General features: G+C 41.1%; 1 protein-coding gene across 1 annotated transcript; it reads left to right on the forward strand.

Moving 5' to 3' along the window:
• Positions 1 to 562: 562 nt before the first annotated feature.
• On the forward strand, positions 563 to 19,713 carry CCDC80 (coiled-coil domain containing 80; the record flags this gene model as incomplete). The annotated part of the gene is made up of 7 exons (XM_080355187.1): positions 563 to 2,455; positions 6,220 to 6,376; positions 10,594 to 10,730; positions 11,361 to 11,509; positions 14,768 to 14,871; positions 16,539 to 16,619; positions 19,367 to 19,713. The coding sequence occupies 7 exons, from the start codon at positions 563 to 565 to the stop codon at positions 19,711 to 19,713; spliced, it is 2,868 nt and encodes a 955-aa protein (XP_080211313.1).
• Between the last annotated feature and the right edge of the window lie 5,091 nt (positions 19,714 to 24,804).

A 24,804-nucleotide genomic window follows, 5' to 3' on the forward strand; every position in this document is an offset into this window, starting at 1 on the left:
TCATCCTGCTTGTCAAGAAGGTGAAGAAGAAAGTTAAAAGATACACGGGGAGACAGACAGGCTCCGGGACCTGTTGGGCTGTGTAAGGATAAATCACTGGGCAGCAGCAAAGCTGCATGGCATTGGTCTCCTTTTAAAGGAAAAAGACGTGAAACCTTGACGCTGGAAGGGGAACTTCCCTAAGAGTGTAAGTCTCAAGTCAAATTCTTGGCTTTCCGCTCTATGTACTCTTTCTCTGTGCTTGTTTGTATGTGTGTATGTGAGAGCACGAGAGAGAGACAGAGAGAGAAGGATGCAGATCAGTGTGTTTTGGATAGACAGAGTCATGTTACAGACAGATGATCTCATTTTTGCATAAAATGATCCACTTTGTGCTTTTCCAAAAATAACTGTAAACTGTACAAAGCCACCAGGGCAGGACTGAGGTGTAATCAGCATTTCTAAATCACAAAAGCTAGCCAGCCTGTGGTCTGCCTTTTTTTAATCCCTTGTGCAAGATATCCTCATACTGTTAACATCTAACTTTTTCTCTTTCTACTCCTCCCTGCAAGTGGATTGCACAATGAACTGGAGGCCAGCTCTCAGCTTAGCCCTGCTGTGGGCAGCGTGGCTAGTGTGCGGCTCAGAGAAGACAGGAAGGCTAGCAGAAAGAGGGAGCCATGGAGTTCGGAAAGTGCCCCTGGCTTACAGGGCTCCAAGCAGCTTCCCGAGAAGGTCTGGAGCATCCCTGAGGAATTCGAGCCCGAATTCCCAGCACCCCGTCACCAAGAGGGATTCTTCGGCATCTCCAAAGGCACCTGCCAATCTCCTGCAAGGGGAAGCGCGTTCCCAGGCCAGGGGCACGGGGACCAGAATGAGACAGGTACAGAGACTCACAGCTGCAGCCAAATACTCCAAGTCTGAGATGATTAAGGACGAAGGGATACCCTCTGCCTCCCAGTCACGAGTGGTACGTTTCCCTTCGGGGACAAGTTCTCCCAGTGTCCTGGCCAGCTTTGCTGGGAAAAATCGGGTGTGGGTCATTTCTGCCCCACATGCCTCTGAGGGCTACTACCGGCTCATGATGAGCCTGCTGAAAAATGATGTTTACTGCGAACTGGCTGAGAGGCACATCCAGCAGATTGTGCTGTTCCACGAAGAAGGGGAAGAAGGGGGAAAAGTCAGAAGGATAACCAATGAAGGAAAAATCCTGGAGCAGCCACTAGATCCTGCCCTCATACCTAAGCTTATGAGCTTTCTGAAACTGGAGAAGGGGAAATTTGGCATGGTGTTGTTGAAGAAAACTCTGCAGGTGGAGGAAAGGTATCCTTATCCAGTCAGGCTAGAGGCCATGTACGAAGTTATTGACCAGAGCCCCATCAGAAAAATTGAGAAGATGAGGCAGAAGGGCTTCATCCAGACTTGCAAAGCAGCTGGGGTGGAGGGACAAGTCGTTGAGGAAGGCAATAATGGGGGCAACACCCAGCCTACCCTTGGTGGTGGACAAGTCCAGGTGTCAGCAAGGAAGGAGGAGCCAAGGAGGAGCAATAATCAGCCAACAAGGACCAAAACGGTGAGGAAACCAATGACAACCACGGTGGCCACTCCTCTGCCTACAGTAAGGACCACTACCCTCGCTCCCACCACCACAACTACCCATGCCACCACTCGCGCAGTGACAACAGCAAGCCGGTCTACAACAACAACACCCTTCCCTACCACACAGAGAACCTGGACCACAAAATCACACTCCACCACAGAGTATCACAGGTTGCCAGCAGCCCCTGATGCCACCTCACCACGAGTCACAGCTTCTGAAGATTTCTACTCTCCTCCATGGAAGGCAAACCGCAGGGACCGGCAGCGCGGCCACCCAGAGAAACACCTGGTGGCCACACGGAAACCAAGCAAAGCTGCTCGCTATGACAGCTTCACAGAAGTCCCAACAGCTGCCTCAGTGCACTATACAAAGTCGAATGTGGGTAGATTTAAAGATAACCGAACAGACAGGAAGGACTATAACCACAGAGACTTGAATGTCACACCAGGGCAACACAAACCAACTAAGACCAAACCACCAAAAAAGAAGGATCAAGAAAAGATACTGAGCAATGAATATGAAGATAAATATGACCCAAGCAAGCCTGCTAGTTCCCATTTAGAGGAAGAGATTGCAGTCGGAAATATTCCTCCAAAGAAAGGAAAAGAATCAAAGAAACATGAGCGAATGGATAAACCTGAGAAGAAGAAGAAGAAGGACAGGCCTGACAAGCTGCAGAAGAGTGAGAAGCAGACCAAGAAGGACAAAGCTGAGAAAAAGAGCAAGCAGGACAAAGACCGTAGCAAGAAGAACAAGAAGGGGAGCAGGACTGAGAATGAGGATTTCCCCAAGCCCAACAAGAAGTCTTTCATGCAGCCTCCCAGGAAATTGGTGACCGACCTCCTGGAATATTTTGAAGGCAAAAGGCGGCTTATTGTAAGTAACTTGTTCATCTGAATCTTATTACTTAAATGAAGTCATATCTCCCTCCTAGTAGGAATATGTGGAACAGAAAGTTTATGGTGCTTTTGTTTAAGAGATAAAATTTCTAGACCCAAATGATCACTTCCAACAGGGGAGGTTTCACAGCCTCATGTTGGAATTCTTACATGCAGTATTAACACCAGGCAGCCAGGAATTAGGCTAAAACCTCTTCCCAGTTGCTTCCATGAGCCACCACATAGCTATCAGATTTTTTTTTTCCAGTGGGTATGTACGTGTCAGGATATATAGATACATAGTTACAATCAATAAAATGAAGTTGCAGTATGGATTACACCCATTCATCTCTTTGGGGCACTCGCCAATGTTACCATATTGCAATGCTCAACATGTCCTGCCAGCTGGCACACCTGCTTTGTATTGGTGCTGGTGTCCTAAAACTGGAAGCAAGCTATGCAGCTTGGCAGTACTAGTGCTTGTCTGGCTGAGGATATTCACAAAGACGTATGATCAGGTGCCATGAGGTAGGATTGTTACATTTGCTATTCTTTCTGATGGGAATCTGGCATTCAAATCTTCAAGACATCTTCAGAGATCCCGTGCAAACTTTATTTTGTTTAGTTTTTTTCCCCTGCTGTTTTTATTAAACTATGACACAATGGCAAGTTTTCAAGTCTGAGAAACTCAGCATGGTCTGGAGTTGCTTGTCCCAGGGTTTAGTAGTGTTGTATGTTTTTCCAACTACTTATCTAAAAAAACACTTCACCTGGGATAGGAAACAGTTTTAGTTGTAGTACAAATGTTTTTTCTGGCAGATGGCATATACCCTGAAAGGTACACTTTGAAAAACACTTTTTAAAAATATTATTGTAGGAGCCAGTTTCTTGCAATTATTCTACTGCAAGCTGGCCTGTTTCACAGTTATTGTCCAATAGTCAGTGTCACAAACATAGCTTTGACTTTCATGCCCCATATTCCAATACAAACAGCTAAGATGCCAAGCTAAGATTTCAGCCATTGGAATTTAATTAATCACTCTGCTGATGATTCACAGACCTGAGCAGAAGCCAACTTTCTTCTCCCCCTCCCCATGTCTTCAGCTGTAGGGGCTGTGCAGAGCAAGTAGACTTGCATTGCCCAACATGATGGAAATGGAAAAAAGACATATAGTTGAAAATTTTTAGCTTGACTGAATCTCGCAAAAAATGTCTATTAGTTAACTAATAGTTAACAAAATCAAAAGCTCAGAGAAAAAAACTCCACAGAAGTTTAGGATCTTTGAAACTTGGTCATGTATCTCATTGCTGTGGCTTCCAAAGTATGTGCAGCATCGGGACAAATAAAAACAAATTTGAAAAAAGAGCCAAAAACATTGCTCACAGATGTCAGGCTGCTAACTCATTACACCAAGACAGTCCTGGCAACTTAAAGGCTGGTCTGAAATTCGAATCTTCTGATACCAGGCCACTTCTCAGCTGGATCTCCAAAAAGAGAATTGCCCAATCTCAGAGTGCCTGGCCAAAACTCACTGAAGACAAATTATGCCATTCTGCACGCTACTTTCCCAGTATCTAATACCATCCTCAATCTGCTTCTTCTGAAGTTTCTCAGAGAACAAGTTTGATGTGGTCATCAGTAAAAGCAGTGGCCGAAGTCTCCTATCTCTTCACCACGCGCCATACATACGAAAAACAAAGAACTTTTCAAGCTTCTATAAATCGACACGTGCTTATTTGCATCCCTTCCTATCAAACTGTTCAACTCCCTTAGGTTCAGTTCTTCAGCTGGATGAACTTTGTCATTCACGAGCCTTCAAACTCCCTTTCTAAAGTATCAGCCCATGCTGCTGTAGAAGTGGCTCTACCTGAGTTATTCCCCATTGCTTTGTTGTACTTTTGTCTTTCAGCCGCTTTAACAGACTGGCTCCCAAAGATAGCATTTCAATCCTCTCCTAAAAGTCTTTTGAGAGAGACCTGGTTTTTTAAGTCCTACACATCACTAAGGACTTCAGGTTGCAGATTTCAGTTTGAATTTCAAACATCCAGAATTTTGAAGGCTATTCTGGGTTGTCTAATTAATGACAAATATAGGACCCAGCTGCAGAAACTGAAGAAATATCCTCTCTATAGTGAGGCTTTTATTGCAGTCTTACTAATGTTGAGAAGTCTTGGCTTAGTGAGTTTGGGTTTTTTGTTTACTTCACTGTGGTGATGAATTGCAGACTGACAGTTTATATACAACTCCCCATTTATACTCACATCCACAGGTATGCACATGCACATACACACACGTGCATATGAACGCAGACACATACAGTGTATACACTGCCTGGGTTAAAACAGTCCTAGCACAAAGCTTTGATTTGAAGTTTGCTTTGTCTGTAAAATGTTCCCTGCTTTGTTCTACAAGGTTTTATGAAGCAGATCAAATTCAGGCTTTACTGTGTGTTCCTGCTTACGGCCTCTGAAACTGGGAGGACAATACAAACCAATGGTCTGGTTTTGATCTCAGTTCTCAAATCCTTTTCGTGATCCTTTTTTCATTTGAAGCATTTCTATGCAATTTAAAAGCATGTTACATGTTATGGCCCAGAAATTAAATCCTCTTTGTGTCTGACTCTCATTCACCTTCATGTCCCAATGCTGTAGTCATGCCAGGGGGCCTTTGTATAAATGAGAGTCAGATCTTATAAGCCTAGAAATGCCTCTTACATTTCAGTACATTGATGAACTGGATTTATAAGGCATATATAATAAAAAATTAGCCTCTGGGCCCTACAAGCTTAAGTAGACAGCTAGAAGATCATGGCGCCTGTTACAGACTAAAGCATAAGTTTGCAATTGAAGGATTCTGGTGATTATTTATGACCTTAAACCATAAGTTTTGAATCCAGATTCCGACTCCCTTTGTGTTTGAGGGATTGGTGGCAGGTGCTTGATTGCAGTTCACTGCTGCCAGTTAAAATGATCATATCGCTAGGGCAGTGGTATTCCTCTCCACCTTCTGCTGGAAACTACTGCAGAGGACCACTGCATGTTGTTACACACACGCCTTCCCTGGTATATTTGCATCTCAGCCACTGATGAAAGATCTAAGTTTTGTGCTTTAAACTTTTTAAAACTTAAATCTTTTCAATTGTTAAGAGGCTTTGGAGTAATTACTATAAACTGTAGATACTTTTTTAACTTTTGTTATTGCAATTGCTCTTCCTCCTGTTCTTCTCCCATAGCCATGCTTTCTGAGCAAACATAAGTCCCATAAGACATCTAAGTGGCTTAGAAGCCAAAAGAGCCCCTGGGAGCCCTGCCTGGACCATGGGATGAGGCCAGAGCAGTTGCCATGTTCCCAGTGCTCCCACTGTGATTAAGGAGAGGGAATCCTAGATTCATGGCATCACTGGAGGCTGAGAGAGAGACCTGGTGAGACTGGCAGGGCAAGAGATAATAGGAGAGTACATGATTTGCTGTTAAATCCACTGAAAACTCTTCTAGCAGCACTGCAGAGAGGCAGTGAAGAAGCCGGTGCCACCAGCTGGCCATGATTCCTAAGGTTTTCTTGGGGCTGGTTGAACACCTTCGGGTCAGGTCTGGGCCTCAAGGTACACTCCAAACACAAATAAATAAAATAAGGGTACAGAGCTGTCAACAGCTCTATGGAAAAGCCCAGTTTGCAGATAGTGACTAGTTCTCCTTCAGTAAAATACTCATCTGCTTCATTCCTTATACTAAACAAGCTCTTTTGTCTCTGCCACCAACCAGCTGATCACGACCCCTAAGGCGGACAACACCATGTATGTACAGCAGCGGGACGAATATCTGGAAAGCTTCTGCAAGATGGCAACGAGGAAGATCTCAGTCATCACGATTTTTGGCACCATGAACAACAGCAGCATGAAAATTGACCACTTCCAGCTAGGTTCTTTGGGGTTTTTTTTAATAATTTGTTTCCATCTCATGGGCGCAATACAGAGAGCAAAGGTAGAAATTTCCCAGATTCGGTCAAGATCTAAGCAAGATCATTTAATGTGATCCAGTTGCACTTTCAAACCCATTCATCCTCCTTCCATGCCAACTACACCCCTATTGTATTTATATAAGTGTCTCTGGTATTTTCATGTTTACAATTTCAGTCCTGTAACTTTGTGGGAATTCTTAAAGCCAGTAAAACAGTGACAGAATGAAACGGCAGAAAAATGTGATGAGAGCATGGGACAGAAAGAGGAAATTAGGCTGAGCTCAAGCAATATCTTGAATAACAACCTCACTGTCTAACCAAACAGCTGCCCTAACACAATGCCCTGCTCGCCCTTGGTTTTTGCAGGACATCAGCTATGGGTGGCTAGATACTGGCTCGTATGATTCAAACACTGCTTAAAGAAACTGGCTGTTGTCATGAAGGAGAGGAAACTGGGGGATAGGAAATGTTGATGGGAACTGTTTGAGATTATATTGAAAACCTGGCCCAAATTAATCCTGTTTTGAAGTTCAACATCATTATCTTCCCGCTTTATCATATAACATTTTCTTATGTCTTCGCACTCCTCACAAGGTCATGGAAAAAGCTTCATCTTTCAGGCACATACACTGGCTAAACCCATGGCAGATAGAAGCGTGCTAGTTAGACGCCTTCCTGCAAGTTCCTTTCCTTCCCAAGATCAGCTTTCCTAGGTTTAAGAGCTGATTTTGATATATTCACAAAGTGAATATTCTCCTCCACAGGTCCAGGCACATTTTTCCCTCTGTACTGGTAGACAGATATTAATTTAGAAGATTTCAATCATATCCTCTAGGTATGGACAACATTACAAATTTGCAGCAGCATACCTGATATTAGAAGGTTTACTATTTGAAGTCCTGTTGCCTCTCTTTACCCATAAAGCAAGATACCCATCAATGTGACTGCTTATTGCTGGCTATTGTGAAGAAGTTCATCTCACTGAGGCCAGAGTTTTTGGAAGTGCTATAAATCAGAAAAGTAGCTCATTCAGCCATATTCAGTACCACCTTCTTTACATACAGAGTTCGTATACAAACAGGTGACAATGGGCATCCATCTCTCTTAGCTTTGAAAAATCTCATGTCACTGTTCAGGTCCTGGGAAGCACTCACCAAAGCCAGTGACAACCTTTCCTTTTTTAACAGTAGGGTTTGGACAAAGACTTCAGGTCTCAGTCCAGCAAAGCACTTAAGCTTAGGTGTCTCTAGAATCATGTAAATAATCTCATTGCTGTCTGCGTCTAAAGGTTAACACCAGTGTAAATGCTTCACTGGACAAAGGCAAAGAAATACTATAAAAGCTGCTAGTTTTGCTTATAAGTTCACTGCATCTTTCCTCTGGAAGTTCGCCCAGTTTTACCAGATCTTGGGAAGAGATGTGTGATGGAACAGAAAGCTCAGGAACACACCAGCTCCAGGGTATTTCAGGTCTGGCATACAACAAGCCAGAAGATCACAAATTTACATCTGGCTTCCAGCCCAGCCACTCTTACTCTCAGAGGGAGAAGACAAAGTGAAGGACCAGGAGCCTTGTGTCCCTGGATGACAGTGAGTCACAAATCCTGCCAGACTGTCCATTTGTGCACCTTCTTGACATATCTGGAGCACTACAGGATTTTCCACATCAGGCCAAGGTTACTCAGGGTTACTTTTTGTGTACCTAGACCCATCTGCCTGTCAGTGGACTGTTTAGGATTATATTTAGCTTCAGTCTGGCTAATAAACAGACATTCACTCTGACATAGACCATATTCTTTCAGCCTGTTCCAAACTTAACCTACACTCAAACTTCCCCCAAACCACACATATATAACAGCTTAATTCTCACAGGAGGAATTGCCTTCTTGAAGAAAAGCAGGAGACTTAGAAGGCTGTGAGTGAAACCTTACATGAAGTTCATCTTATATTTTTGCTTAAAACACCAGATCCTGAGCTTTTAAAAGTTTTAATAATACAAATGTCTTCCTATTCTAACTCACCTTCTCCTCCAGCCTTCCTGCTTGCACGGCCTCTTCATGGCTCAATCTCTGTCAGTATCAGAGGCAGCAAAAGCTCCTAAGAAACATTTTATTCACAGTATTTATGCTGCAGCGAAAAGCCTTAGCACACAGCATTATGAGATCTACTTGTAGTGCAGCATCTTGGGACTGAGATAAGAATAACAACAAGAGAAAGGTCCACAGAAAATACTTTTCACTTGAATTTTCAAATGCATTTAGGAGTAGTGAATGAAAGAGAGCTCAATAACACTGTTTGGCCAAGATCAGCTCATAGTGAAACCAAGGACTGTTTCCCACTGGAATGACAGGAAAACTGAGTGTCACTGCAGAGGTCTTCTCTTCACCTTGAGTTAGCCACGCGGTCTCTTTTCCCCAACTTATGGCAACAGGTCTTCAGTCAACTAACCACCAGCCCCAGGCTACCTGCCCTTCAAAGCCAGTACCTAATCTATTAGGCCACAGTACTGCTACAACAAACTCCTGGACTTTTTGCAACCTCATTTGCATTATTTGTAAAGAGTAACTCAGCTTCCCAGTCTGTGTTAGCTGCTAAAGATGTATAGAGAAAAGTTTCCACACTCTTTCAGTGACCTTTCTAGAAAGAGCAGAGAGGGAGGACTTTGCAGGTGGCAGTAGACAGTATCAACCCGTGTTCTTCATGCTGATCCCAGATGTCCTTTATCAGGTAGAGGCCAGAGACAAGTAGCGAATTGGAGGCAATTAGATTAACTTGTTGGGGTTTTTTTCTCCCAAGAAATCAATTTCAAGTTCAAAAGGCAGGGTAGCCTTTGTGGCATTATATTTCCCCCCCTGAAACATTTTTCTGTATCACTCTTGTCATTTAATTTTCTTCTTTACATTGTAAATTTTGAAAGAAAATCTCCTAAGAGCTAAACACTGAAGTGCTGTCTTCATGTTGATACCTATAGTCTTTAAAGTGGAACAGTGCCATGGGTCAGTTGGTCTAAGGTATTGAACCATACAGCTATTATCTGTCGCATTTCACACTAACACCTTTTGCACCATTCTATCTCCATATAGACCAATATAGACCAATGAGATAGTTGGTTCTTTTGTAGGGAATTGTTTGCAAGCATAAGCATGAATTTTTGGTCTGTGTTTTAATGGTCATACATGCCATTAGAAACATGAAAATCTCACTTATGAAGCATACGTATGTTTACAAAGTGAATAATCAATGATCACATCCAGCAACCCATCCAATAAGGAATTTATAACATTGCCTATAATTTTTTACAAAACTTTCAACTCAGGTACATATAACCATGTAAAACCATATAAATTACATCTATAACTTGATTAGTATCACTAAATTTTAACATTTGCTGGGGTTTTTTTTTGTTTGTTTGTTTTTGTTTTCTGTCTTCAGGGGTCTTTTCCTCCCCAAGAATTTCTGAATGTTTTCTCAGGGTAAAGCAGTAAGCAGGTACAAAATGAAAATTAAGTTTTTTCCTGTCAGTGTGATAGAATGGGAAGTGAACATCAGCAAGTAGGTGGAGGAAGAGGGCCACAGCAGGGTACATGGAGAGAGCTGAAGAGCTACCACTGGAGTATTCAAGACACTTTAAACAGTTTCTGGTTTCTTGTAGTCACTAAACCTCACATGTAATTTTTTAAGACTATAAAGGTTAAGCCTAGTGTCCTGGCCAACCTCAAGCTGTTCTAGCTATGTTTTACTGACCCAAATTCACTAAGTTGTTTCATTTGGATATGATGCTTTCCAGTTTCTGTCCTAAATTGTTGAACAGTTCCTATTTTCTATTTCAGAAGCTGGTGAAATTATTAGTACATATATATACATGTACAAGCAAATTGAAAAAAATCTGAAAGATCTTTCCAGGAAAGAGGAGGCAACCAATATTTTTAAAAAGCAAGTAGAAATGCTGAATACTGAAGTGCATGCCCCTAGGATAGACTAATTTTAAAAAAATATTGAAATTGAAAATTGGACAGTTAAAATCCATAGTATTGTTCTGATATTTTTTAATATTTTGCCTATGCAGCAGGAAGACGGCTTCTGGGAAATGAATTTCCCCCATTCTTTCAGTGTGAAATTAAAGGTAGAGTGCCACACAATTCCGCGCCTACTTTCATTTCTCCTTTGTCTCACATTAAGATAATGAAAAGCCCATGAAAGTGATAGAGGATGAAGATCTTGTGGACCAGCAGCTCATCAGTGAGTTGAGGAAAGAGTATGGGATGACCTACAATGACTTCTTCATGGTGCTGACGGACACTGACATGAAGGTCAAGGTAAGGGGTTTAACTCATTGAAAGAAAAGGCATTTGAAAAATATGAACAAAAATAAAGAATTTGGGGAAATTACACTACATACTTGCATGTGAGGCACCTGAGAGACTGATGCAGGGCTTGGTCATTGCTGGAGGATAAGAAAAAGGACAGTAAGAGAAATTTTCAGGAATTAGGTAGCTATCTTCACTTTCTGGAGTTAGAGGATTTCAGGAATTGTGGGTTTCTGCTGACACCATAGGAACAGGACTCCCCCACTGGCAGGGGGTTTAGTGTAGTACCTGACATTCTAAAACACAGAGTTTGGCTGCTCAGTGAGACGACAGCACTTTGCATATGGACAATGGTCTAGTTGGCCTTACAAAATAAAATAATGACAATTTTTTGCCTTCAGTGGCCTGGCCTCATCATATTGGGCAAATACTGAAAGTATGCCACTTCCAAAGAGCAGTCTGATTGCAAAAAACAATAATATTTTTCTATGGTTTCTAATCTGGTTTAGGCCTTGTTGCTTGTTGCTTGTGTGTAAATAGGAATACTTGAATTTCTATATATCCTACAGTGTTGTGACCTATGAAGAAAGGCTGCTAACATGTGCATTCTTTTATCCATCTGTTCTTTTTCCTTAACAGCAATACTACGAAGTACCCATAGCAATGAAGTCCGTGTTTGATTTGATTGACACCTTCCAGTCACGAATTAAAGACATGGAAAGACAGAAAAAAGAGGGCATTGTCTGCAAAGAAGATAAGAAGCAATCCCTTGAGAGCTTCTTATCCAGGTATTACCTTCTGTTCTTATCTGCTGCTAGTTCTAATAATTATTGTCTTGTTGGAAAAACAGCCATCCTACTATTTCTGTGATTTTTTAATATAGATTTATCAGTATTTACAGTGTTAAGCAAATACAGAGATGTAGCCATAGCTGAATGCAGTCTTCTACAGAGCACTGGAAGTCAAGATGCATGTTCTGTTTCCTGACTGACCTCACATTCTTTGGAGACCAACTTTCTGTACCTCAGTTCCCCCATCATGACATGAAGATAATAACAGTGATTTGCATTAGAAGACTGAACAAGGATTAATTCACAGATGTTTTGAATGCATGAAGCATAGTGCTTATGTGTTTCAATCATCAACCATCACAATCTCATTAATCCCATTCTAATCCCTTCCATGTAGCTCAAATCGGTAATTAATTCTCTGTAACTTCCTTCTTATCCTGCTTGAGAGAACAGTTGGTCTTTGCCAGTATTAGTCATGCATATTCTTAAAGGTCTTGCAGATGTCTCTTGCAAAATGTTTGCAAGACCTTCTGCAGAAAGACAGTTTTATTTTGCAATCTCCATATGCCTTGTTACTGCTCTACCTGTGAGACCTGCATTCCAGGCAATAAATACATCTGGACTGTGGGGATCTAGATCCATGGAAGAGCTGTGCAGCTCTAGCCCTCTCTGTTACAGGATCATCTACATGAAATTTGGGCTTGCCCATCACTCTAGGCCTTTACCTGTTACTACTGTGTCCTTCTCACCTACTACCAAAATCCATGGAAATACACTGTTAAAGCCAGATGGCTATAAAAATAACAGAGGTGGCATGATGGATTATGACTTGAGGAGGAAAGGAGCAACAGGCAAATGAATAGGTTGTTGGTTCATAAACATTTGAAAATTTGATGGCCACTTCAACAGAAAGAGAACCTTTAACCAGATCCACCCCACCCACCTCACCACCTCCTGTTTAGGTCTTAGTGATTCATCCTCAAGACCACCAAGCAGAACCACAGTTTGGAAACAGCTGACCAACACAAGAAAGAGCTTGTATGTTGGAAAGAGACAGGACCCAAATCCTTCCTTGCTTGCAAACAGCCCTAGCAATAAACACACGTTAGAAAAACAGGCAGGAAAAACGCAGACTGTTGCATCTATAAACAGAACTGCTGCTGCACAGAATGCATTAGTTGTTTGTGAAACAGGCATCAGGCTTAAAATATTGGGTGGACTTCACTAGCCACATTAACTGGTCAGATTCCCAGCTAGATTCATTCCAGCTTTGTCTAAGATTATCTCCCCAGCTGAACAAGAGTCCTGGCATCATCTCCCTGGTGTTGCTCATTGGGGAGGTCAGTTATAATAATGCAAACATTGTTCTTAACAAGCCTGGCTGGCGTGAAAGGAGACCATGAGAGCCAGAGCTGGCTTGAGTAAAGCTTAAAAGCCATATATATCAGGAGGAGATCTTTGAGTTTGGTAGTGGGGAGTCCCCCCTGTAACACTAAGACACCGTCTGTATTCCTCTCTGGGCTCACAAACAAGAATGATCTGCAAAATAAGTAGAAGAGGAAGAAAGGATACATAATGGGAAGCATAAAGGGAAGGGTCTGGCAGATTTGTCAGGACAGAAGCCTACAGCTTCTGATGTCAGAAATAAGGGCATAAATCTGTACAATAGTGTTGTTGAACTAACAGCTGTGAAGGACCAGCTGAATTACTTTCTCAGTAAGATATAGCCCCAGATAAGCACACCAAGTATAGGTATTGCCTAGGGCAGGGGAATAAACAGCTTGAGTGGCCTTCAGCCCTTTTGACCTCTGTGCATCTCCAAAGCAGATACTCAAAAAACTAGAAAGGAATTAAGAGTATCTTGAACCAGCTCACAGATAAGATTCCATCCTGATTTATGCCCTAGACAAAATATGAGCCAATGTTTCCATTCTCGGTCACTGCTTGTAGGTAGCCAGGTTCTTTTGCTATACAAAATATTTCAAAGATTTTTTTTTTCCTCCATTTTCAGAGTAACAACATGAAATTTCCCCCCTTCCTTTCATGTCACATATGTGATCCTTAATGCTTCGCATTCCTATTCACATAACTGTATACACATACCCATGTCTCTTTGCTGCTCCTCCTGGGTAAGATTAAAATTAGGGAGCTTTGCATTTCAAGGATTTACTTTTTTAATTATAAAAATACATGCAGCATCAGTCAGTCAATGAGGCAAAGACATGAGTATCCCCTGCTCTTTCAGCAACTTATTCTATTATTTTGATCAAGTCTTACCATATTTTATTCTTCTCTCAAGTGGAACAGCATTGATCCATTGCATTAGCCTTTATTTTGAGATCTTCACATGGTGCTGGAGAAAGGCAGGCTATTATTATAACAGAGTAACATCTGCATCCATTTAAAAGATCATTTCCTGCTATAAAAATATCCCTGCAGCTTTGCAAATTCCTATAAATCTGATTTATTCAGGTTTAGTGGAGTACCTTTATTCAAAAAAAAGGTTGTTTGGAGAGTATTAAAAAACCCTATAGTTAGAATTTTTAAAGGTTTCAAGTGTCCTTACGGCATTGCCTTTCCTTGAGAGGACAACAGAAGGTGCTCCTTGTGTGAGTTGGGTTAGATGTGGCATTTCATTTTAAAGAAATATCCAAGATTTATCTTATTGCCCCATGCATGCCTTATATAGCCACAGGCTCACACAACCACATGCAGACAAACAAGCTCAGATTTAAAGCCATGTTAAAGTATTTCGAGTGAGTGTGGTATAGAATAAAAAGAGGTCAGTGAGTATTTGCACAGAAGTATGAGTTATGTCTGAAATGAAGATACACCCTAATTCTCAGACAGCCCTTGGACTGCAAAATAACTGTGCAGTTCCAGCAGTGGTGAATGACGTAAAAGCTAAATGCCTAGTGAGGAATTCTACAGGAATCTTTCTCTCCCTTGAATATACACTTCTCAGCATTGTTGTAACAACTGAAGGGGGCTTTGAGCAAAGATTGTAAGCTCTGTAGTGTTTGTTTGGCAAAGCAGCGAAACTGCAGATGTTTCTTTGAGAGTTTTGGAATTATAAAATTCAAAACAGGCTTTATCCTCTCTCAATGATGGATGGAACTGGGACGATCTCCCATCCAGCTGTGACTTAGAAGTTGTGAGAGGTATTACATACCTCAGCCTACAGAGAACAAAAATGCTGAGAGGACTGGGTCACGTGTAGTGACTGTGCCCCATCGCGCTCTCCTCTCTTTCCAGATTCCGATGGAGAAGGCGGCTGGTGGTGATCTCTGCTCCCAGCGATGAGGACTGGGCTTATTCCCAGCAGCTTGCTGCTCTCAGTGGACAAGCCTGCAATTTTGGTGAGTCAAAAGAAATTACACTCTTGCTCCCCAAAACCACATCCTTCCTGGTGATGTGATGGATTCCTTTGCTCAAGTCTGAATGTAGACAGCCTGAGGAGTCTGACAACTGAAAAGTTTGCCATAGCTACTCGAAATCCAAATGGAAAAGATTGTGCTAAGCAGGTAGTACAGGACACTCTGGCAGCTAAGATAGATAAACAAAGTGTTCCCTGGAATCATCTGCATGAGGCAGAAAAGGTTAGCACTCCGAAGCTTCTCTCTAGGCTTGTACTTCCAAAGATCAATAGTATTTTCTTCCTCTTACTGCACAAATTAATGACGTAAGTACAATGCATTGGGAAGGGCGCATCCTCTAATACCCATCTCACTACTGGGACAGTTATCAGGGAGATGCATGGACATCAGCTTTTTTTCTTTTCCTTCCTGCTTCATTGCCAAAACCTGTAAAAATGTTAATGGAAGCCCCTTTAATCCAAGAAGGACCCTCACAGCCCCCTAACTGATACTTAAGGTCTAACTACATAGTCAATGGAGAGAGATAGTCTCCTCCAGGAGGTACTTAAGAGCAAGACCCATAAACACTCTTCTCTCTTTCCACTATCATAGTGGAAAGCCCAGAGAGACTTACTCCTTAATTTAGATTCCTAGCAATGCAAATACCATACAGGGCCAGACCTGACTCCTACAACAGAATTAAACAGGTCCCATTGAAAAGTCACTATTTCAATACATTTCAGTCATGCCTGAAGGGAGATCTGCACAGTATCACTGTTTATTCATAATCACCTGGCTTTCATTCAGAGCATGAGCATCATCGTGGGGGGGGTGGGGAGGGGGTGGCTGGACCAGATGATCATCAGCATCATCTCATTTGGTAACTACCAAAGCAAACTGTGACATGTAAAACACTTTCTGTAGAACTGAATGTACCCAAAACAGTTCATTCTCCCCACCCTTTGTAAAGGACAGCTTGATGGAGATCCAGGGAATTCCTAAAGCATTTGTTCTCAATGGGTACTTTAAGTAAGTGACAAGTTTCCAAACATCTCACCTCTAAGTTGTAAAAACAGTTACATCAAAGATTTTGTAGATCATACAGACTCACGTTACATGAACAGTTTCTATAGCCCTTAAGGTCTTTCTTGAAAGCACAGGCAACAGTTCAAGCATCTGCCCAGAATAAATGAAGGACATGAATCCCTGTCGTAAGCCATTCCCCACAGTCTTTTGGATGTCAACTGTGACAGGTTATATTACCTGCAAATACTTTGTCACTGTGTGTATGACAAGAGCTTTACTAGTGAACAAAACAGTCCAGAAACATTCTGAATTTGGGGAATGGCCTCTGTAATTTACTGGTGTGTCTGACGCTTGTATCCCTGTGCTACAGAACCACACCAAGCACTTCTGTCCTTGGGACACCTGCAATAGCTTTTATGTAACTGATACCACATTTACTCGACACTCTAGCTTATCCCCACATTTGGAACAGGTGATGTGGCTGGCAGAGACTCCGCAGATATCAGTATTTTTTCCTCCTAGAGGGCTGGCTAAGACTAGCCCCTAATTTAGCATGTATAGATCTGGCTGATGAAACTCAAATCTGCCCAAGAATGAGCAGAAAGATCTGGTCTGACCCAAACCCTCCTTCATTTCCTCCACAGGTCTGCGCCATATAACTATACTCAAATTGCTAGGACTTGGGGAAGATATTGGAGGTGTCTTAGAGCTGTATCCCATTAATGGTAAGTGACTGTTTCTAGTTTCTTCAGTACTACTGATAAAGGGCATAGTGCTGTTTCTTTGTTGTAATTTCTTCAGAGGGATGGGTGTGACTGTGTTTTTTTCTCCTTTGTTTTGTTTCTTTTAAGAAAAGCAAACAAAAAGCTTTCTTGGTGTTCCTGTGCTAAACATTATATAGCTTCTGCAGGACAAAAAGCCCAAATATAATATAGAAGGCATCTCACATATTTATCTTCCACCTAAAAGATACAGTCCCAGGTACACTCCTTTGCCTGCCTTGCTGCCAAAGACAAAGGGATGTCTGTGCCTTTTACACACTCGAGAGTTTGCAGGGCTAATAGAACACAGGCTACGCAGATTCTCTTATATGGGTCCCTCATTCATCTTCATAGAACCGTTTGGGCTGGAAAAGACCTTTCAAAGATCATCTAGTCTAGCCCCCCTGCCATGGGGTTGCTCAAAGCCCCATCCAACCTGGCCTTGAGTACTTCTAGTGATGGGACATCCACAACTTCTCTGCACAACCTATTCTCATGTCACAGCACCCTCATCCTAAAACTCCTCTTCCTTATATCTAATCTAAATCTGCCCTCTTTCAGCCTAAAAACGTCACCTCTTGTCCTGTCTATATGAGCTCTGGTAAAAAGTCTTTCTTCATCTTTCTTATAAGCCCCTGTTACATATTCTACTTCCATCCCAACAGGATATTTCAGGCAGCTATTCTTAGATCTCACAGTCAGGGTACATTTCAAATGCTACAGGTTCCCCTACTACCTAATCCAAATAACTGCTTCCATCAGTGGAGGAACAAAGACAGGGAGGAGCTTTTTTATCCCATCACTGTTTCTACTGCTCTGTACATGAAAGCATCCTGGTTCTTCTACCGTATTTTAACAGAAGTCCATGCCTAGGAAAGAATAAGAACAGAGAAAGCAGATGTCATAATTCTGTCATCAACACTCCTGCAGCCTCTGCTTACTTTTCACTGAAGGACTTCAAGACCTTGGTTATAGTTCCTATTTGTTAAGATCAATTGATCTTTTCTCAGTTTACTTGTGTAACCTCTCTTTGAATTCACATTAACTTCTAGTATGTGTTCTCCTGTGAGAACCTCTACAGATTCGCAAGGTACCTTTGATTTGCCCTGAATGTGGCCCCTATAGCTTTGTTTGATACGCTTTATCTCTTGTGTGGGGGAAAAGGTGAATATTTAATCCCTATCCATCCCTGCAGTGACGTTCACAATCCTGTAGACCTCTCCTCAAGCCATTTATTTTACAGACTGCAGTCTTTACTTACTTGGTCATTTATCATACAAAGCTTATTCCAAACCTATGACCAACCTTGTATTTCTGACTTTTTCCTTTTTTCTACCACATTCTTTTCAAGTGAGAGAAACAGAAATGCATGCAGTGTTCAAGATGCACACAAACAATAGGTTTATGTAGTGGCATAATAATACCCTGTTTTGTTTTTTATTTTCCTCATGGTTTATAACATCTGTTTTGGCTTTTGGCCATCAGTGAGCACTGAACTAGCCTTTCATGAAACTCTTTTGTAGCCCTAAGATCTTACCACCAAGTGGTATTGGTCAGACTTCATCATTTCTTATGCGGAGTTAGCAAAATTTTCACCATGTGTACCATTTCATTTCAACTGAACAGAATTTCTTCCATCATTTTATTAACGAGTCACATAGTCTTACAAGGGTGTTCTACAGTGCTTCACAATCATCCCCTGCCCTTACTACTCTGAGTATCTCCACACCGTCAGCACACTTCCTTACCTCTACGCTTATACCTTATGTGCATCATCTACAAACACACTGAACAGCACACCAGTCCCAGCACAACCAACTGCAGAACTTCACTGGTGACCTCCCTCCACTCTAGGAGCTGATCATTCACTCTCACCTTGTTTCTGCCTTTCAACCAAGCTATCAAAGTTTCTTTTGAAGCCTTCTAGAAATCCACACAGCCTCTATCAGCCAGACAACCCTTAGCCACCTGCTTGCTGACCTACTTCAGAGAACCTCAACACATTTTTAGGCAGGATGCAACTTTGTAGGAGCCCTGTTGCCAAGCCAACTGGGCATTATGTATGTGTGCATATATATACATGTGTGTCCACTGATGTCTTACGGTTCCTACTTATTAAACCAGCATAGACTTCACATTTACAAGCCTGGAGTTCACTAGATTTGCACTAGAAGATACACGTGGACATGACATCTACCACATCCCATATCTCACGTATCTTGACAGTTCAAGAGTGAGGTTTTATCCTGCCATTAATGACCCAGGAAATTCTTCCTCCAGTTCTTCACACTTTCATGCTTCAATTCTTGTGATTTCTTTCACTGTGACAGTTTTTCACATATGTGAACCAGTGACCCAAGCTGCATAGAAGCTAAAGATGTGCATGCGTGCTGAGTGACAAAAAGGTGTGCCACGCTCCAGTAGCTTCAGCCTAAAGAGTAAAGACAAGTTTACTAACCCTATCAAAAGTGTTAAAAATATATCTGCAAGTTCACAGTGGAGTAATTTCATTTTGGAATGAGGAAATCCTGAGCTTCATAGAATCATAGAGTTCTATGAGTCTCATACATATGAGCTTGCACATTACAAGAATCTTAACATGGCCAATTATCGGGCTGTATCCTGTCTCATGTTGCTAACTTGCTTATCTACAAACCATCATCATCGTCTAACCAAAATATCAATGCTGGTTTTATGTGATCGCTTTCTAGGAAGCTCTACTGTAGACCGAGAAGAGATCCCACCTAATTTGGTGAAAGACATCCGAAATTATTTCCAAATTAGCCCAGAATATTTCTCCATGCTTCTAGTTGGGAAAGATGGAAATGTCAAATCCTGGTATCCTTCTCCAATGTGGTCTATGGCGATTGTGTATGATCTGATTGATTCCATGCAGCTTCGGCGACAGGAAATGACAATTCAGCAATCGCTCGGCATGCAGTGCCCAGATGATGAGTATGGTGGGTATGGTTACCATAGCTATCACCAGGGATACCAGGAAGGTTACCAAGATGACTACCGTCACCACAGAAGTTACCACCATGGCTATCCGTACTGAAAAGAGCAACTCAGCCTCCAGCTGCCCCGTGTCTGTCTTCTAATAGCTATGCAAGCAATCAGTGGCCAGTTGCAGAAAGTCTTCCTAGGCCACATAGATATCCGTGCTTCCGTCTTCCACTGTTCAATCATGGGACTTTGGTCATTTGCCTTCTTAAAAACGCAGAAGCCTTTACAGTGAAGTAATCCAAACCAGTAGCATTGAAGCTTTAAACAATAAAGACTCCTTTATATTTTTAAGCCTTTATTAAAAAAAGGCATCAACAGGTGCTGTTTGTATTAAAACCAAACAAAACCAGCCAACAGCCCCAGTCCACGGACACTACTGTAGGGCAGGACACAAACTGTCAAAAAAATAATGCAATGCTCTTTTTAGTATTTCTTTCTAAGGAGAAAAAAGTGTATTTATTGGAAAGTGGGAATTTTGCATTGTGCTCATGAAGACAAGTAAAGAATCACACTTCAGGACTTTCCCATAAAAGGAAAAAATAAGAAAGGAAGTATGAGGCGGGCTCTTTAATAATAACAGCAATAATAAAATTCTTTTGAAGTACCTTGTCTAAAAAGACAGCATCCCTTCTACAGTGCATTAACACTGTAATTAGCTGACTTTATCAATGAAAATAAGAATTGATGTTTATGGCAGCATTTGTTCCAATACAATACAATGTAAAGTTCTTAATTAGAAAGCTTGCTGTATGGTCATTTGTTCTTTTAATTGAGGTCCTAGCTCTCTTAGGTCCTGCCCACCTGACAGTTAAATCCAAGTTAATGAGAGCTAAGTGGAAACACCAACCCTAGTTAGCATTGTCTGAAATACAGAAAACTGAAAAGCATTATTTTCATTAGAAATAAAAGGAACAAATTCTCATTCACTTGTATTTTAAATAAGTTGTAACTAGCTCTCTATAATGTTTTTAATTAAACTATTGCTCTAAATTTTAAATTTCCTTCTACCACTTCTTCTCATACAATCCCCCATGAAAAAAAAATATCTAGACTAAATGTTTATAAAACTATTTGGGAATAATTTGATCTGCTACTAAACCAGCTCTATTTTTGCCACACTTGCCGAAATGGTGTTCTTCTCCCTTTTCATTGGTGTCTTTGAGCATTGGATCTGCTGCACCACCCTACTCCTACTGAAATCAGTGGCAGGAGCTGCATGCATAGCCATGCTTTCAGCATCACTTGGGTCATTTCTAAACATTAAAGACCCAGCAGAAAGATTTAGGAACATCCTGAAGGTATCAAGCCTTCATAGTGGCACAGTAGTCACTTCTGATGTTGAAGGCATGCCTGATTTAGTCACATTTATTTTTATAATCTGTGACATGGGTGCACATGCCATGTACAGATACATGCAATAGGGTGCACTCACTAGGTTTTGCCATCTCAGCAGTAGCACAGGAATAGGGAGAAGTTACAGCTCTAAGCTGGCCAGAGTATGCACCACAGCTTGAGTTTTAGCATTTTCCTAATTATTTTTTTTTTTCCAGACAAAACCAGAACTGAGTAAAGCAGCAAGTTCACTCAAAAACAGATGATTTCTTTAGAAAATCAGTCACAAGAGGTCAGAGCTTGCTTGCCCTTCTGAATGTCAGCAAGGCAGAGAGATGTGGAGAGGTCACAGGGCCTGGCCACTTCTTCCTCAGCATTACAAAGTTGGTCACCCTCTGGGGCAGGCTGCCCTCCATAACACAAAGTCTAGTGAGCACAGGGTAGAGCTCCTGACTTACCCTTCTCTGGTGACTGGAGCTAAGGTAGACACTTGATAGAGCAACAGAACCATTTGGAGAGGACTGCTGCCTGCAGAGCGCTTCCAAGAGCTCATTAACTACAGTACTTCCACAGCTGAAAGCAGTGCAGAGAAATTAAAACAACCAAAGAGGAGTTAAAAAAATAATCACAGAACTGAAAGGTTTCTAGAAGGTAATAGGAGGTCACATAGCTCAGTTTTAGATAACAAGTGTTTATTGCATCAGTGTCTTAAGGTCAGCTACCTAACTTTCTTTGCCTCAAGCAAAAGCAGAGGAAAGTGTACCAGATGTCTAACAGTTACCTTCTACACACAAAAAGAGAAACACCTTTGGGGTGTTTTTTTTCCAGGTGTTCATTTCAACTTTTCTGTAACCTTGCTTTCCATGTAAAGTTTTTAAATGAAGCCCTTTTAAACTCTCATTACAAATCACAGAAACTAAATGTCCTGTGCTGAGCAAGAGGAGACAGTTAACTTAAAAAAGAGAGTGTAACACCTGATCCAAATTATTTTCTTTTTTCCCCCTCTCCAGAATTCAAAGTTATGCAAATCCAGCCTAGGCATTCTGTGGGAGCTGCATTAAAAAGACAACTCCAAACAAATTGCCCATTTATAAGGGAGGCTGGGGTGAGCTCTTAACCAAAACTACACACTGAAGTATTCATTGAATTTGAGGAAGACTCACTATTATTCTACATTCTGGTGCAGATTCCTGCCTTCATCAAAAATTGGCTCAAAATTACCAGAAACTTTTAGCAATGATTTAAAAACCTGATTTTGCAACCTATCTTCCCCCTATGGAAAATTAAAAGAAAAGTCTGAAGGAACACCAAGCCAAAAAATCCTTTCAACAATAACACATAGTTATTTTGAAGACTATAAGCATTTGGAGCTACAATACTCCAAATAAAGACTTCACTTTTTAAAATACAAATCAAATCCAAAGCACTTGGATCTGTCCCTGCAGTATCATTCTGAGGACACTTACTGAGATTAAGGTCCTATTTCTACAGCCTTAGTGGGAAGATTCCACATGATAAAAAATCCCTTTTTGTTATACTTATTTATGGGATTTGATTCAGCTCCAAGATGGCTGTTTTCATCCACAGGCTGTCTTTCAAATACCAATGGCTCAGTTGCTAGACTGACAGAGTAGATGAAATGAACTAAATAAATATTGGTTTAATTGGCTTGTTCCAAACAAGAGAAACATGAACACATCTCTCTTCCTGAGAGGTTTTGTGAACTATTAATATTTCCTTAAACCAGGAGGAAGGAACATAACATCCTCAGCAGCAATTAAGCTCAAACATTTGCGAATCTGGGCTCTAAATCAGAACTCTCTGCCCAACGTATTCATTAAAAACTACGTGCCAAACTAACGCTGCTCTCCAAAAATCTCCTCAGAAATTTCCCAATTGTCATTCGAGGACAAAAATAGTAAGCTTTCCAACACTGAGTAGGTCAACAAGCACACAGTGGAAATACTTAATCAAGTGGGATTCACAAGATATATACGAAAAATGTAACTATAGAATAGCTCCCTCTTGCTAACCTGGGCTGCTCTCCAGCTGACAATTGTTTACAGCACTTCCTCTAACAAATGTCACGTACAGACTCAATTCAACTATCTGTAGATAGTGCAGCTGCACAGAATCACATGGTTATACTTTCAGGTTACTTTACATGCATTTTAATGCCAAGTTGATGCAAATCGTTACATTTTTAGAGAGCAATTAACATTCCTGTTGCTACAAAGGGGATATACAGTTCTCCATTATTAAAATAAACCTGCCTCGCCAATCCAACAGAATCTCTCTGAGAATTCAAACCTGAAGACCATGAAGATTTCCGCGTTAGGTAGGAACAACTCTACAGTGCAAGTAAATGTTTGGATCAACAAGTATATACTTGATTGTGCAATCTAAGACTTTGGCAAATAAGTATGATACCATTGGTGAGATTTATAGAGGGAAAGATCATTAAGCAGGACAAGAGTCGAAAGCAAGAACTAAGTGCACTTACAGAATCTTCAGATCAGTCATTTCCCTATCTCATTCCTCTTAAGGCAGATATTTTGGGCTGTAAGGTCAAACATATAGTTTTTAAGACATCCATCTTTGGTTTGATGCTCTGTTGTTAGAGGTATGAGGCTGATTTCTATGTTCTGATTCAGTGCAAGGCAAAGCTCTCTGGAAAAGTTAATGTAAAAAGCTACTGCTCATGTAAATGCAAAGCAATCTAAAGTTAACAGTACTTTCACTCTTCTTGGAAATACTTGCTGAAGTTGGTAGCTATGACTGAAAAAGACAATGAACTCAGGCAAGTATACATTGCAAAGCTGTATGTAACGGAAAAGAAATGAAAATGTCTTATTGCAACTAAGTCTCTAACAGTCTGAGCTTTTTTTGGGGGGGTGGGGGGGAGGGGGATGTTGAAGTTTCATTTCCCAAAACAGGACATCATAAACCAATGAAAACCATATTTCTGGAATTTACATTGAAATATGCTTTCAGGTGTACAGATGCAAACAACTGGGATTCCTTATCTTTAAATGGCCTATGAGCACAATGAGATCAGCTGTAAAAAATGTTTCAAGCACAACAGTAATTCAATTTTGTACAGGTATTCTTAATATATGCTAGAAAAAGTTAATGCTCCTGGAAAAAAAAAAAAGGTAAGAAATTAGAATAATAATTTTAGATTCATAGTTTATAACTTGACAGTCATTGGCCACACGTAGAAACAGGATGCCCCTCTTGATGTATCAGTGACAAGACATATGTTAATATAGCAATGAGCCCTCAATACAGTATGCCTAAGTTAGCTGTTACACACAGAGCCTGGGAACAGGATGGCAAAGGAGAACAAAGACAGGACTGTCTTCAGTCCACAGAGAAATGCATCGCTGATTACTATACACTGGGGTATGAAGCTCCAACACTGAACTCATTGCTTATCTTCTTAAGAATTCTTTTGACAGTAGCTTTCAACTATGAAAGATACATTTTTGAAGGAAGGAAATTAGAAACCAACATTTTTTCTACTGTACTGAGAGAAGAAGCTTTAGAAACATACCAAGAATCTCTTCTCTGCATCCCTATTCCCGTCTCTCATTCAAAATTCTCTGAATTATTTGGAACCTATTTTTCATCTCACTCAAAATACAATCCAGCAGATGCCTTAACAGTGACTCTGAGATCACTATGCTTGGCATGCTGCAGAATGATTTCTCTCTCTACAAAATGAATGCAAGACCTTATCAGTCTGACAGGGTGGAGCAACACCAAATGATATTACCACCTGTACCCTCTTGCCCAGTGCTCCAGATGC

This window comes from Nesoenas mayeri (assembly GCF_963082525.1).
Source record: "Nesoenas mayeri genome assembly, chromosome: 1".
Classification (NCBI taxonomy): domain Eukaryota; kingdom Metazoa; phylum Chordata; class Aves; order Columbiformes; family Columbidae; genus Nesoenas; species Nesoenas mayeri.